General features: G+C 43.5%; 1 protein-coding gene across 2 annotated transcripts in view; it reads left to right on the forward strand.

Annotated features, from left to right (window-relative positions):
• Window positions 1-15,259, forward strand: part of DOCK1 (dedicator of cytokinesis 1) — a 320,534-nt gene that overhangs the window by 78,864 nt on the left and 226,411 nt on the right. For both annotated transcript variants that reach the window (XM_065672474.1, XM_065672475.1), the window contains exons 24-27: window positions 2,665-2,735; window positions 4,126-4,232; window positions 11,312-11,439; window positions 12,579-12,674. In XM_065672474.1, coding sequence (XP_065528546.1) covers window positions 2,665-2,735; window positions 4,126-4,232; window positions 11,312-11,439; window positions 12,579-12,674 — 402 coding nt within the window. The remainder of the gene's footprint in view (window positions 1-2,664; window positions 2,736-4,125; window positions 4,233-11,311; window positions 11,440-12,578; window positions 12,675-15,259) is intronic.

Raw genomic sequence — 15,259 nt, forward strand, 5'->3', positions numbered from 1 at the left:
CCCTCCCCAGCATCCCTATAGGCCCCCTTCAGGTACTGGAAGGCTGCTCTGAGGTCCCCACGCAGCCTTCTCTTCTCCAGGCTGAACAGCCCCAACTTCCTCAGCCTGTCTTCATACGGGAGGTGCTCCAGTCCCCTGATCATCCTTGTGGCCTCCTCTGGACTTGTTCCAGCAGTTCCATGTCCTTTTTATGTTGAGGACACCAGAACTGCACACAATGCTCCAGGTGAGGTCTCCGTATGAAGACAGGCTGAGTGCTCCATCTCTGACAGTGTTCAAGGCCAGGTTGGATGAAGGCTTGTGTTGGATGGTTTAGTGTGAGGTGTCCCTGCCCATGGCAGGGGGGTTGGAACTAGATGATCTTGACGTCCTTTCCAACCCTAACCATTCTTTGATTCTATGATTCTATGATTCCTCAGCCTGTCTTCATACGGGAGGTGCTCCAGCCCCTGATCATCCTCGTGGCCTCCTCTGGACTTGTTCCAGCAGTTCCATGTCCTTTTTATGTTGAGGACACCAGAACTGCACACAATGCTCCAGGTGAGGTCTCACAAGAGCAGAGTAGAGGGGCAGGATCACCTCCTTCGCCCTGCTGGTCACGCTCCTTTTGATGCAGCCCAGGATACGGTTGGTTTCTGGGCTGCGAGCGCACACTGCAGCCGGCTCATGTTCATTTTCTCATCGACCAGCACCCCTAAGTCCTTCTCTGCAGGGCCGCTCTGAATCTCTCCTCTGCCCAACCTGTAGATGTTCCTCGCTTCTGTGTTCCGGTACCCTGGGAATAACCAGCATTGCAACTGTGCTACGGCTACCAAAAGATCTACTTTCAGCTGCAGCTCCTAACAGAGTAAAACCTACAGTGAGAGCTGCTCTATGACAGGAATTAATATTGACAGGAGGCTTTTATACAGACCTGGATTACACAGATGCAGATTTAATCACGTGGCTGCAGAACCTATTTGTCTGGCGATGCTGCCTGTCACAATGGAGTCAGTTGCGATTGGGAATTGGGAAAACACTTCCAGAAATTCCTTTACTTTCTAAGATATTAAACTTTAATTGCTCAGCCCATAAAGTCGAAGTTAAATTGCTGATAATTGTTGTAACTACAGGCTTTAAATTGATGTTGTAAATAGTTTTACCTGCTAGTATTTGATGTAAGCTGTTACAGTGTTAATTTTAATGATTGCGCCAGCTCAGTGTGAAATCTGAATCCGGGATATAAAATGCAAGCTCTCTTTTAGTGTGTGTTACTAAACATTTATTGCTACGCGCATTTGAATGATCAGCAAATAAAAACCCAGCGATGGCTGTGGTTTATAACTGGTCATTAGAGTCCTCATCCATCAGAACACATAAGCCTGTACATAAAGGGGCTATTTGCATAAATACAGTTATGGGCTTGATTTCTGAGAGTGGAAGTAGTCCTTTAAGCCTACGTGGAGATGTTGGATGAAGGAGCTTGACAGTTTAAATGGCCTATGAATAAAAACTGGGATATTCTGGAAATCTGCATCTTGGCTATTGATGTGCTTGGGGGTTTCGCTGTTGTCGGAAGTGATCTGCAAGTGCTGGCAAACTTCGCACGCTGGCTACTTGAGGTTGTGTTGTGACTGTAATCAAACAATTGACCTCGCATTCAAGAAGGGTGGAATTTAGTTGAAAACGAGCAAGGTTGTGGCAGAGAAGTGTGGCTGTTTGAAAACAGCTAAGTGGTTTTGTACATGCAGGTGAGGCAGCGCTCCTTGGTGTCCCTGGGGCTCTTTATACTGTTAAGTTACTGCTAAATATGAGCTAATAAGGGTAAGATTAAAACCAAAGACTTTTGTCTTAAGGTTTCTTAGGTAGAACATTTGCTTATCTGTTGTTGGAGCGAGGCCAGAGGAGGCCACAGAGATGCTGCGAGGGCTGGAGCAGCTCTGCTCTGGAGCCAGGCTGAGAGAGCTGGGCTGGGGCAGCCTGGAGAAGAGAAGGCTCCTGAAGGGGAGACCTGAGAGCAGCTCCAGTGCCTGAAGGGGCTGCAGGAAACCTGGAGAGGGGCTTGGGACAAGGGCCTGTAGGGACAGGCCAAGGGGAATGGCTTGAACCTGCCCGAGGGGAGACTGAGCTGAGCTCTTAGGCAGAAGCTCTTCCCTGTGAGGGTGCTGAGGCGCTGGCACAGGGTGCCCAGAGAAGCTGTGGCTGCCCCATCCCTGGCAGTGCCCAAGGCCAGGTTGGACACAGGGGCTTGGAGCAAGCTGCTCCAGTGGAAGGGGTCCCTGCCCGTGGCAGGGGTTGGAGCTGGAGGAGCTTTAAGGTCCCTTCCAACCCATACTGTTCTATGGTTCTGTGCCTATGTGTTGATGCACCAAAATGTTTCTATAGTGTGCTGTAAGGAGCAGATCTTGTAAGTCTCTAATTTCAGTCTGTGTTGTCAGTTTTGCCAGCTTTCATGTCTTTTTCTTTTACATCTTTTAAATCATAAAGTTTCATTTTCATTGACTCTCAGTTTAGGTAACTTACCTCTGGAAGTATCTGCCAAGAGCAGGGCACGGGGCTTCAGCTGAAGCAGCAGAGAATGGTTCAGCCGGAACAACCTCCACTTGTGCGATTCTCTTTGTGCAGTCTTTGCATTGCCTTTTAAACACATGAATCTCAATCTTGTTTATTTGTTGTTTTTCTTAGGGGGCAGCGCTTAAATACTTGCCAGCTATTGTCAATGATGTGAAATTAGTATTTGATCCAAAAGAACTGAGGTGAGTAGAGTCAATGAAATGTGTAGCGTGAACTTCGTGTACATCTTTACTTTGCATGCATATATAGACACACATTAATGGAAACACATGCAGAGGCAATGAAATATGATCGCCTGAGATGCTTTATCACTTTGGTTTATTACCTTTGTTCCCTTGCAAATATTTATAGGGCTGCACAAATAGCCTGTTTTCAAGTGACATGTATTGCATCAAGGTTTGACAAATGTCCTGATAAATACTGCAGTCCTGTTGACTACAGCCATGTCATAAGATAGCAAGAGTTATCAGTCAGGCAACCACCAGCACACCTTGATGCCTTCACTCTTTCGAGTATGAATTTAATGTAAAGAACTCTGTTCAGTGAACCGTGTTGCTGGATTGACAGTAGCTCATCAACACAGGAACGTTGTTAGTGACTAGAGAAAGGGTAAGAGGAAGATGTTAGAGCAACAAAGCAATAGAGAAACCAAATCAAAACCAGTATTTCAGGAGAACTTTTAACTTAAAGGTAAAATAAGAACAGTTTCTCCTTCACAGTGCAACTACAGGGTGATTATGTTGGGAAAAATAGAACATTTCACCTAATTTGATTGCACAAACCTGTCTATGTTTTGCCTGCTTTCAGTTCTGTTCTGTTGTGTCAAAATGAGGAAAAAGATGAAATAGGAATGAAATAGAAAAGTATAATCCTCATCTAATGTTCCAATGGACTGAGGAACCTGGCATTTGCTTTCTGCTGCCTGCGTTGTGAGGTTCTTTACATGTACACTGATGCTTCCTGTGGGCTGAGGAGTACATCTTTACTGTGGAGCTTCTGGATTCAGTCATAAATTTTATGGATGATAATAAAAAGTACTGGGAAAAGAGACCAAATGGAAATTACCAGGATTTGGCCTGTTTCACCTCAAACACTGGGAAAAAGATGAGATAAAAGAGAGGGCAAAAGAAAGGCACAAAAATTAAGGGGTGTGAAGTGACAGGCCAAGGGGAATGGCTTGAACCTGCCAGAAGGGAGACTGAGCTGAGCTCTTAGGCAGAAGCTCTTCCCTGTGAGGGTGCTGAGGCGCTGGCACAGGGTGCCCAGAGAAGCTGTGGCTGCCCCATCCCTGGCAGTGCTCAAGGCCAGGTTGGACACAGGGGCTTGGAGCAAGCTGCTCCAGTGGAAGGGGTCCCTGCCCATGGCAGGGGTTGGAGCTGGATGAGCTTTAAGGTCCCTTCCAACCCAAACCAGGCTGGGAAACTGTTATTTTATACAATCAAACTCTATTACATCTGGAAAAAATAGTTTGCTTGTTCCAAATGTGTGTAGTTGCTTCTCTTGTTCTGTTCTACTGGATGTTTATGTATTTCGTAGAGGTTAACATATCTTTACCTGTCCCTTTCTACATAGCAAACTCTTCACTGAATTCATCCTCAATGTTCCTGTAAGCCGGCTCACAATCCAGAAGCTGTACTGCCTGATAGAAATAGTTCATAGCGACCTCTTCACACAGCATGGTAAGCAGGACCTTTGCAACCGTTCGACTGCACATTATACATTGTCTGCAGACCTTTGCTAGCACAGAGTTTGTCCTTGATGCCGAACGTGGTGGAGGTTGGACCCAATTGAAGTTCTTTGAATAGAAGAACATGAAGATTTCAAATACAAGAGAAAATGCTAATTGATGCTTGGTGCAGGTTATAAGTCATAAAGAAGTGAGATGTTGGCGCAGGGTGCCCAGAGAAGCGGTGGCTGCCCCATCCCTGGCAGTGCTCAAGGCCAGGTTGGACACAGGGGCTTGGAGCAAGCTGCTCCAGTGGAAGGGGTCCCTGCCCGTGGCAGGGGTTGGAGCTGGATGAGCTTTAAGGTCCCTTCCAACCCAAACCAGGCTGGGATTCTAAACTAAAAACTGGTGATTTTGAATTTAAAAAGGCACTAAGCATCCCATGTTATTGACATGTGTTTTAACTTTATTTTATCAAAAGGTATGAATTCACCTTTTGTGTTTGGAGAAGTTCAATGGAGAAAATGAAATTTTTCATGTCCTTCCTTTCTGAAGCATCATTCTCTCCCTTTAAGTTTTCCCTGGCTGAAGGAAACCAGCATATAAACTTCTCAGTGCGCTGTTCATCCATGTTGCTTTTTTTCTGCTCTTATATTAGTGGGCCAGTGGAAGGTAACTTCAAGCACTTGTCTTACAGATTTATTCATATAAGGTGAATCATGTTATTCTTTCTCAAGATGACTTGGGTTAAAATAACCTGAACTGTTTATGCGCTGTCAGAAGGAGGTAATGAGAGAGCAAATGGACAGTGGTTCACTGATAAAGGAAATCTGAGAGGGTTCTTCTCTCAGATCAGAAGTGCTGGGACCACATAATGCACAGTGCTGATGAAACAAACTCTTCTGGTTCCAGTGTGAAAACTGATCTTGGTGGCTTGGCTTCGTACTGGCAGGTCTTGGGCCACATCAGGGAATTCACATCAGAATCATAGCATCAACTGGGTTGGAAATGACCTGTAAGATCATCAAGTCCAACTGTTCCTTGATACTGCCAAGACCACCCCTAACCCATGGCACTGAGGGTCTCATCTGCATGATTTTCTTGCCACAGCTATGTGACTTGTACAGGAGCTAGTAACTCCTATTTTCTTCTTGGCAAGCAAGTATGAAGCCAACCCAATCTGCTACAACCTGTCATGCTCCTTCATTTCACAAAGCTGCAATTTCGCTGCAGTTGGGCAGCACTGGTGGAAAGTTGGGATATTGTGTGGGGCTGGTACTGACCACTTGGGAAAGAAATACTGTTGTTCTTGCTCTTTCTTTCCACTTGAAGTTTCCCTTTTGATTTAGTAGCAATGAAGAATGATGTTCAAAGAATTGAGCTTTGCAATTTGGCACTTAATTTGGGCTGAATTTCCAGTCAGGTTAGTCTCCAAGTTAATGATATATAGCAGGTGCATGTGAAATTAGTGGCTGTACACGATGCACGTTACGTGCATGTTTAAACCTCTAACCTTGAGTGAAAGAAGCCTGAGTATGAAGACTGGAAGATAAAAGATCCTGGAGGTTCCGAGCCTTTCAGGATTGAGATAGAGCTTTTCCCTAAGGAAGCCTTCAGTACAGTTACAGTCCCGTTTGAGCAGCAAGGTGTAACAAGGTTGTAAATTTACTTCCTGTGGTTATGGATGGTGATGAAGTAAAGAATGAATCTCTGAAAGAGAGAGTCTACCAGCCATGCCCCCATGTGCTGCACCAGCAAGTCCAAATGCGGTTCAGCTTGATCTTCACTTTGAGGATGTTCTGGTGAAATTACTCAGCCCTGATGAGCCAAATCAAATGGTTTTATTCTCAATAACAGGGTTTGCAAGAATAAAAAGGAGGAATGGAGATGGAGTCGCTGGTGTTGGGGCCTGGTAAAATCCTAATAGTCTCTCGGAGCATCTTTGCTCTTTCAGATACGTACATCAGTGTTACTCCTTCACTCATACTCAGCTCACTGTCTGTGTAGGAACCTTTTCCTTCTCCTGGCTGCTTTTAGGTTGCAAGGTCTTTGGGGCAGAAGTCAGTAATATCATGGAGTATACTGAACTTACTTGGATAGGAGCTAACTCAAACCAAGAAGTTCTGGCTATAAAAAGCCCTCCTAAAGTCAAACAGTTTCACTCTCAGAGGTGAAAGGAGGAATTGTGCACAACTGGTTGGCTTTTTTAAGCCTCTTGCTGCAATCCAAATGGCTGCGGTAAAAGGTATAGTCCACCATTACTGAGCTCCTGAGAAATGTAAATGCAGCTGGTTTAATGGCAGGGTCATTAATCTGAACTCAGCCCAGTTTTCTTGACTGAAAACTGCTACTTAATGGCTTTTGGATCTTATCAGGATGCTCCTAACCAGGGGTTTTAATGTCACTGGCTGTTAAAGGTGTCTTAAATCTGGCCTGCTTTGGTGGAGTTGCAGTGGAGATTCACGACACATTTGGGTGTCTCCTTTTGTGTGTGTGACAATAAACAAAGCATCATCTTAAAAGCTTCTCTTGCCACTCATAATTCACTTTAAAGCCTGTGTTGGGAGAACGAGTTGTGCTGGGAACCCTCCATAAACACTGAGCCCAGAAACCAACCGTATCCTGGGCTGCATCAAAAGGAGCGTGACCAGCAGGGCGAAGGAGGTGATCCTGCCCCTCTGCTCTGCTCTTGTGAGACCTCACCTGGAGCATTGTGTGCAGTTCTGGTGTCCTCAACATAAAAAGGACATGGAACTGCTGGAACAAGTGCAGAGGAGGCCACGAGGATGATCAGGGACTGGAGCACCTCCCGTATGAAGACAGGCTGAGGAAGTTGGGGCTGTTCAGCCTGGAGAAGAGAAGGCTGCGTGGGGACCTCAGAGCAGCCTTCCAGTACCTGAAGGGGGCCTATAGGGATGCTGGGGAGGGACTCTTTGTCAGGGACTGTAGTGACAGGACAAGGGGTAATGGGTTCAAACTGAAACAGGGGAAGTTTAGACTGGATATAAGGAGGAAATTCTTTCCTGTGAGGGTGGTGAGGCACTGGAATGGGTTGCCCAGGGAGGTTGTGAGTGCTCCATCCCTGGCAGTGTTCAAGGCCAGTTTGGATGAAGCCTTGTGTGGGATGGTTTAGTGTGAGGTGTCCCTGCCCATGGCAGGGGGGTTGGAACTGGATGATCTTGAGGTCCTTTCCAACCCTAAGTATTCTATGATTCTATGAATTCACTTGAAAATAAATTAAACAGCCTTTGATAAATGTAGGTATTCCTTTCTTCCCCTTGCTCTGCAGGTTTGAGTTCTTATTGCTCCAATGTGGTTCGACTCCCTCCATCTCCTCATTGATTCAATAACTTTCATCTGATAGGCAGTGCTTTCATAGAAGCATCCCACTAATCCTGTATCATATTGCAGAAAGGAGCTTTTCTTTCCTAAAAGTAATATACAGCACAGGGTTGTGGAACTGATGGAAAGCTGTAAAATGTATAGAAAATCAAAGAGCATTTCATCAGTGTAGTTCTCTTGGAGAAACATGCTCTAATTGTGAGCTTTGAGAGGTGAAGGAAGATTCATTGGTGTCTCCCGAGGAATTGGAATTCAAAATACCTGAGTTTGTGAAGCTTTAGGGATTTTGGGGCAAGAGGGGTGTGAAATAGTTTCCTAAATCATTGTGCATGAATGAGGATGTGGAGTGATGGATAATTCAGAGGTCTTTATGGAATCTGAGTTTGGGACCTTGGATGAGAATGTAGTGAGGTGTTGTGGTTTGTATGGCTTTAAAAAGGACGAGGCTGAACCCAGCGCAAGGCTCTAAAATACAGCTTAAAATGTGTTTGCTTATTTTCTGGTTCTGTCATGTGCGATTTATGGGTTTCCCTTTGAAATTAAAAGTAAGTTTTCATAGAATGGAAAGGGCTTGGAGCAAGCTGCTCTAGTGGAGGGTGTCCCTGCCCATGGCAGGGGATTGCGACTGGATGAGCTTTAAGGTCCTTTCCAGCACAAACCATTCTGTGGTTGTATGATATTGCCCAGGCAGAGATAGCATGAGGATAAAGGATAGTTATGAACAGGGAGACGTGCAGTCTCTGCTTCGGAGGAGTTCATTTGGTTCTGTCCTGCTCCTTGAGTTTTGTAGAGAGGAAAATGATCATACAACCAGCTAGGTTGGAAAAGACTTTTAAGATCATGAGAAGCCCTTTCCATAGGGGCTGGATGCTTCCAGAGGGTCATTGAAGCACCCCAGTGTTCATCTGTGCTACTTGGGATGCAGCTTCTTGCATGCACGAAAGCATTTTAAATTGCCGGTGATTAACATCCTGAAGCAGCAAGTTATTTCATTTTGAGACTTGAATACAGCCTTAAATGTACTGGTGTGGACAAATATATATGTATTTGGCTTAGGACATAAGCATATTAATATCTGCTTACGTACACCATACAAATGTGATACTGTATGTATCTGTATAAATGTATCTATGAATATATAATAATTACATAAAACTATATAGAATTAAAGGTAGATATTAAGTAACACTTATCCCCTACCACAATAATTTACATTAATCTGTTACAATCTGTTCTCATGGGGGATTTCAACAATGCACACACAGTCCTTTTCTGTAAAGCTTTTGCTTGAGTCCAACCCTGCAGGTCTTCTTCCTTTCGTGTCCCTCTCCCTTCCAAACCCCACTCACTTCAAACCCCAGACCGAAGCAGCATTTCCTTAAGGTAGCACCTGAAGTGATTGTGTTGTAAAAATCTCCTGTGTGAGTATGTCTAAATGTAAGTATGAATTTATAAATGAGTGCGGAGCAGTTTCTAATAACCTGATGCATGTTTTCAGCTCTCCGTGTGTAATTGCTCGCGGGGGGTGGTTGTGTCTCATCCTTGCAAACGTCACAAGCTTGGGTTTGTGTAAATAGTGATTTGTCTGATTTGTTTTGTCCTATGGAGTTGTTTGTATTCTCTGTTGCTTTGCTTTACAAATGACTTCCAGCTAATTACCAAGTGAGCTGTGTAGCTGCTGCACTCTTAGTTAGGAAATCCAGTGATTTCTCCATTAGGAAATTGTTAGTCTATTAAATATGCGTAGACGGCATATAGCGTTTATGAGAGTTCTTATAATAGAATCATAGAATAGTTTGGGTTGCAAGGGACCTTAATAATCCTAAAATAACCTTAAGGCCCTTTCCAAGCCAAACCATTCTATGATCATCTAGTTGCAACCCCCTGCCATGGGCAGGGATGCCTCACACTAGACCATGTTGCCCAAGGCTCTGTCCAACCTGGCCTTGAGCACTGCCAGGGATGGGGCAGCCACAGCTTCTCTGGGCACCCTGTGCCAGCGCCTCAGCACCCTTACAGGGAAGAGCTTCTGCCTTAGATCTAACCTGAACTTCCCCTGTTTCAGTTTATACCCATCACCCCTCGTCCTATTGCTACGGTCCCTGATGAAGAGTCCCTCTCCAGCATCCTTATAGGCCCCCTTCATTGTTGTATTACGACTGAAATGGCAATCTTTGTCCCCGTGCTGTGTAGTGGAAGCAAGGTTAGTAAGCACAGGTTGTATTTTCCTGGCTGCATTAACTAAATGAGCCATAAAATAAAGAAATGCATTTGCCAGTGTCCCTCCAAATGAAATGTTTTTAAATTGACATAAATGTATTGCATGTGTTTAGCTTCAGCAGAGTTCTGGTGCCAGTGTTTCATTGGAAGACTTTGCTCGGATGCTCCAGAGCTGCTGATGCCTCCTGAGCATCCTTTTATAAAGATTAATATTTTATTCTTGCTGCACATTCCTGTGGCATTAATCACTGGGGGTTGGACTTGAGCAGTAGAGAACAGATGTCAAATTACTGCTGTCTGTAATCATTGTGTATCATCCTCGTGAGCTATCACAGGGCTGGCTTTAGAGCAGGAGACTAATGTTATAGACTATGGATTTATCAAGGTTGCCCATTAATCAGGGCCAGGAGGGGTTTGTGGCAGGCAGGCTGAGGAAGGTTAAACTTTCTTCTTTTGTACATGTAAGTAATCAAGATACGATGCAGTTAAAATATGACCTCATAGAATCATAGAACAGTTTGGATTGGAAGGAACCTTAAAGTTCATCCTGTTCCAATCCCAGCCACGGGCAGGGACACCTTCCACTGGAGCAGCTTGCTCCAAGCCCTGTCTCTACACTCTGCAAAGAACTTTCTTTGAATGAGAGGCTACTTGTGCATTGTACTTATGTAAGTGACTTAAGACGGACGAGTAGTTCTCTTGATCTACTAGAGGTTGGGTATACTTGAACACTGTTATTCTGTATGCGTGAGTTTACAAGGCAGAATGAGGATGAGTCTTTCAGCTCCTCTCTAACATCTTGTGGAGGTGGAGTGCTCTCTCTTCTGCATTATAGCACAGGTTCTCGCTGCTGTTTTTCAGTCAGTGGCCTTTACTTTTCTGCACTGTGCAGTCTGTGGGAGCAGGATTACCAGCCTTTGTGCTGTGTGTCTTGCCCGAGGGGTGAGATTGTGGAGCTGCTTTTCCTAGAACTCTTCCCTTCTCTGTAGGAGGCTGAAGGCTGTGATCACCTGGGAGTCACAGAATCCCAGCCTGGTTTGGGTTGGAAGGGACCTTAAAGCTCCTCCAGCTCCAACCCCTGCCACGGGCAGGGACCCCTTCCACTGGAGCAGCTTGCTCCAAGCCCCTGTGTCCAACCTGGCCTTGAGCACTGCCAGGGATGGGGCAGCCACAGCTTCTCTGTGCCAGCGCCTCAGCACCCTCACAGGGAAGAACGTATGCTTTATATCTCAGTTTGCCCTTTCCCAGTTACCTCTTTCAGTGGGACCACTCAAGTACTTTGCAGAACTGGGATGGGTGGGAGGGTGGCTCCTATCCAGGCATTCTTAACTTCATGACTTCATTTTCACTTGCTCACAGTTTTTGCAGCTTTTTATGCTTTTGGTTGAAAGGAAAGTGACTGGAAATCTGGAAGTTATCATCTTTTCCCAGGTTCTCTAATCTTGTGTAAGCACTGAAGCAGCTTGGCTATTTAGGCAGCGCTATGAAGTTATTTAAAGCTGCGTATGTAACCTTGTGTTTTGTGTGCAGACTGCAGGGAAATCTTGCTGCCAACAATGACAGATCAGCTGAAGTATCACTTGGAAAGACAAGAAGATTTGGAGGCTTGTTGCCAGCTGCTGAGTAACATCCTGGAAGTGCTATACAAGAAGGATGTGGTGAGTATTGTGCGGTTCTGTGATGATTAACACTTAAAAGAAATGGATCTTAGTGGAATGAATTGAGCAGGTAACTCCTGATGGCTTAGATGTTCTTTTATTGTTTATTCCCCAAACCAGTGTCTCTTAAGTCTTCCTCTTAGGTATCCAGCGATGAGGATGTGTTGTGTGACATCTCAGGATGGTTCCTACTGTTTGAGGCACATCCAGTGTAGCGCTGTTATCCAATCACATTTTTGCAGATATTGTATAGCTAATAAATTGATATTGTTAAGAGTTTAATCTTTCCTTTTCATGGTATCCAGCCTTTGGTAACTGAGCATAATCCAGTGATAAGATGTGGGTTATTACACAGATCCAGGGCAAGAAGGACAGTGTTGGTCAGGATGTTTGGTTCATCAAGGATCAGCGCGAAGGCACTGTTTGCTTTAGATGAGTGTCTGGGAAAACACAAACGTTGGATGTGGAATTGTTTCCCCTTTGCCACTCACGGACCCCTTTTGAAATCATCTCCTTCAGACTAATGAGAGCTACGAAGAAGCCTGTTTATAAAGTACAAGTCGGAGCAGAGCTCATCTCTTTCTCTCTTATGTGTTTTTTGGCTTCGGTTCCTGTAGGCATCATTCTGCATGAGGCCTTCTGACCTCGTTCTTAAAAGCTGGTTGCACTGAATGTTTCGTGTTCAACTCTGAAGTTGAACACAAATATTAATTTGGAACAATTGACTGAAATTGCAGTTCCTCAACCAAAGCGTTGGGCTTTGCTTTCCTGTTTCCTCTAATTGGGCTGTTGCAGAACAGCCCCAAGAAGGGGTAATGCCTGTAGGCTTTGGATGCTGGAAAAATGACTTGGGAAGATAAAATGCTGAGGTAACTAAATGCCATGAGGTTTGCTAGATTTCCAGGGACTTGCTTTTCATTGAAATAACTAACACTACGTGTCAGCTTATCAGTGACATGTATTAATAAAACAGACTTTACGTGGTGTTTGTTAAAATGGGAGACTTGATTTTTCTGCTTTTGATCAACAGCAGTGTTTTATTTAACTTCCACAAGACAGATTTAAAGGCAAACAGAAGTAGTTCAGTTGTATTGGTGTCTGTTGCATCTAGTTACCACTAATTTATTCTTTTTCCTTAGGGGCCAACGCAACGACATGTCCAGATAATCATGGAGAAGCTATTGAGGACAGTAAACAGAACAGTCATTTCCATGGGACGTGATTCCGAGCTCATTGTAAGTGTCTCTTGATGTAAACTTAAATACCTCTGTCACATCTTTTGGAACCTGACTGTAATAGGATTTCAATCCCAGGTGACCCAAAGCAATCAAAACCATCTGTAACTGTCTTTGTGTTCAGCAAGCTGTGAAACTGGCTTGTGATTATTTTTTTAGGTGGTTTACATAGGGGGAGAAAGAAGTACTTCAAAACCTCAGCGGCCATGTGATGAGCCAGATGTGAGATGTCTCTGTTAGCCAAAATGACGTGCTATTTGTAATTAGACAGTTGAAAAGTGTGGAAATAAGAGCCGTGTGTTTGTTATTAGCAATCATTTCACCCTGCAAGGATTTACCTGCGTTTTTGGACTTACAGCTGAGGACACTAAGGTAGTGGTTGTATTTGAATGGCTGAAGTATAAAGCCCCAAATTCTTACGTTTTGCAAATGTAATTTGAATTACGGCATTTGAATTTAAAGTGTATCAATAATATTGGTCTAAATAATGCAAATTAGCTCGGCCTATTGATATCTAAACCATGGATAGATCTTAGTGTGGTTTTGGAGGCTTACTGTGTGTTTGCCTTTACCTGGTATTCTTCCTTATGAGTCTGCATCTGGCAACTGATGCACAGGAAATTGGTCAGAGTGGACCAGGTTTTTCATCTGTCTGTGTAGTCATCCTTCTGGTCTACATTGATTTAGTTCATTTTGGTTTGATGCAATGATTTCTTTCTTGAAAATGAGTTTGTTTGTTAGCCAGGTATCCGAGTCCATTCTCTATGTGATCTATTTCTTTTCTAATTGTATTTCTCTCTGTAATTGCACACAGTATTTGACTTGTGCGGAGGACAGAGCCTGCTCATAATATCTTGCCTACTGGTGTCCCATTTACTTGGCTCGCGGTGGTGCTTGTGTTGGCAAACATCCTAAAGTCTTATTTTTGTCTTTAGTGCGTCACCCACTAACTTTTCTTTCGTCTTCAGTCATCAATTTGATTTGTACTGATGGTTTTTATTGTGAGAAGGTGATAATAGATCACCAGGTCTATTGTCGGAGCAAGAAATGGTGATGAGTAGAGGTCATTCATACAGAATATTCTAGTGCTGGGATGCAGTAACAGTGAAAGGAAGTCAAAAGGTTTGCTATTGTTACTTTGTGTGTTACCACAGGAATCATTAATAATATGCAGAATAGATACATTAATTCCGTATAAGGGTACAAGACTTTACCACTTCCCTCAGTTTGGCTTGGTTTGGGTTGGAAGTAGCACAGAAGGATTAGTCTTCTAAGCAATACCTACAGGAAACTTCATCAGTTACAGTGTGAATGTGAATAATTACTGTTTTGACGAACGTGCCTTAGATGATATTTAACAACTTTAATTATTCCTTTTGCATTTATCAAATTATATCTGATAAAATCCTGTGTATGTTTTAACTAAGTGCAGTTGTAATTAAGAATATCTGTAGTGCTCATGAATACAGCTTGAACTCGCTCTATCTGCATACTCTGTAATTATGGGATGAGTGTTAATGGGGCTGGGTATTTTCCATGAGTACTTACTCCTAGCTTAAAATTCAGTCTGTGTTTGAAAGGATGCCCTGTGATCAACAGGTACCACTTCATTTTTGTAGTGTCAGCAAAGTAGGGGGAGTAAATGGAATGACAATGAGCAGTCAAGAGTCTGACCTCTCTTGGATCAGAATCAGGTTGAATTTATGCGTTAATTTTCTTCTGTCAATGCTAGCAGAGTTTTACCTGGAGATTTTATCAGGGAATGAACCATAGAGGGAGGAGTAGGAGGAAGGAATGTTACAAATAAAGGATCTTACAGAGGCATAGTTCAAGCAAGGATAACCTTGTCAAAAGAGGTAAGATACAGGACGTAGCAAATTGTTCCTTACATAAATATAGCTATAGTGGTGTACCAAAGCTGGAGTGTTTTCACCTTGAAATACTGAGCTTAGGGCATCTGCATCCAAAACTGCTGTTGCATAACACACTTTAAATATTAAAAATCTACCTTGGATCAGAAATGGTGAGAAATTGGCATTTATTCCTGTGGAGTGAAATAAAATATATATATATATTTTATATATATAAATATAAATATATTATTTTTATATATATAAAGATTACGCTTTCAGCTCAGTTCTGGAAGCATTCCTCTGAGCATCCTGCTTTGAAGAGGTCAAACAAATGGAAGACGTGGTCCTTTTCGACCAAGAGAAGACTTCTTTTCTCTTTGGCAGCAATATAGAGACACATTCACAATCCCCTTATAGTGGCAATCAACCCTGTTTGATTTCCATTCTTTATAAACCTCAGTTCTAATCCCTATGGAACAACTGTGGTATTTTGCATGGGTGAACTTTCATGTTTTATCTCTGTAAATCCCAAAGACAGTTGTTGGTGGAATCGTTTTGATTTCCCTTTTAATAATACTCTTTATACACGCTTCTGAGTTTGGTGCTTGCGTGACTTCCATCGGTGTTGCCTCCGACTGTGTGGTAGGTCAGTGGGAGATGGTGTCTCTGAGAGGATGGAATTCGATGTGATCAGTGGAGGATTGTAAAGAATTGAAGTGCTCAAGAGAAAAT

Source organism: Lathamus discolor, chromosome 3, assembly GCF_037157495.1.
Source record: "Lathamus discolor isolate bLatDis1 chromosome 3, bLatDis1.hap1, whole genome shotgun sequence".
In the NCBI taxonomy this organism is placed as follows: Eukaryota; Metazoa; Chordata; class Aves; order Psittaciformes; family Psittacidae; genus Lathamus; species Lathamus discolor.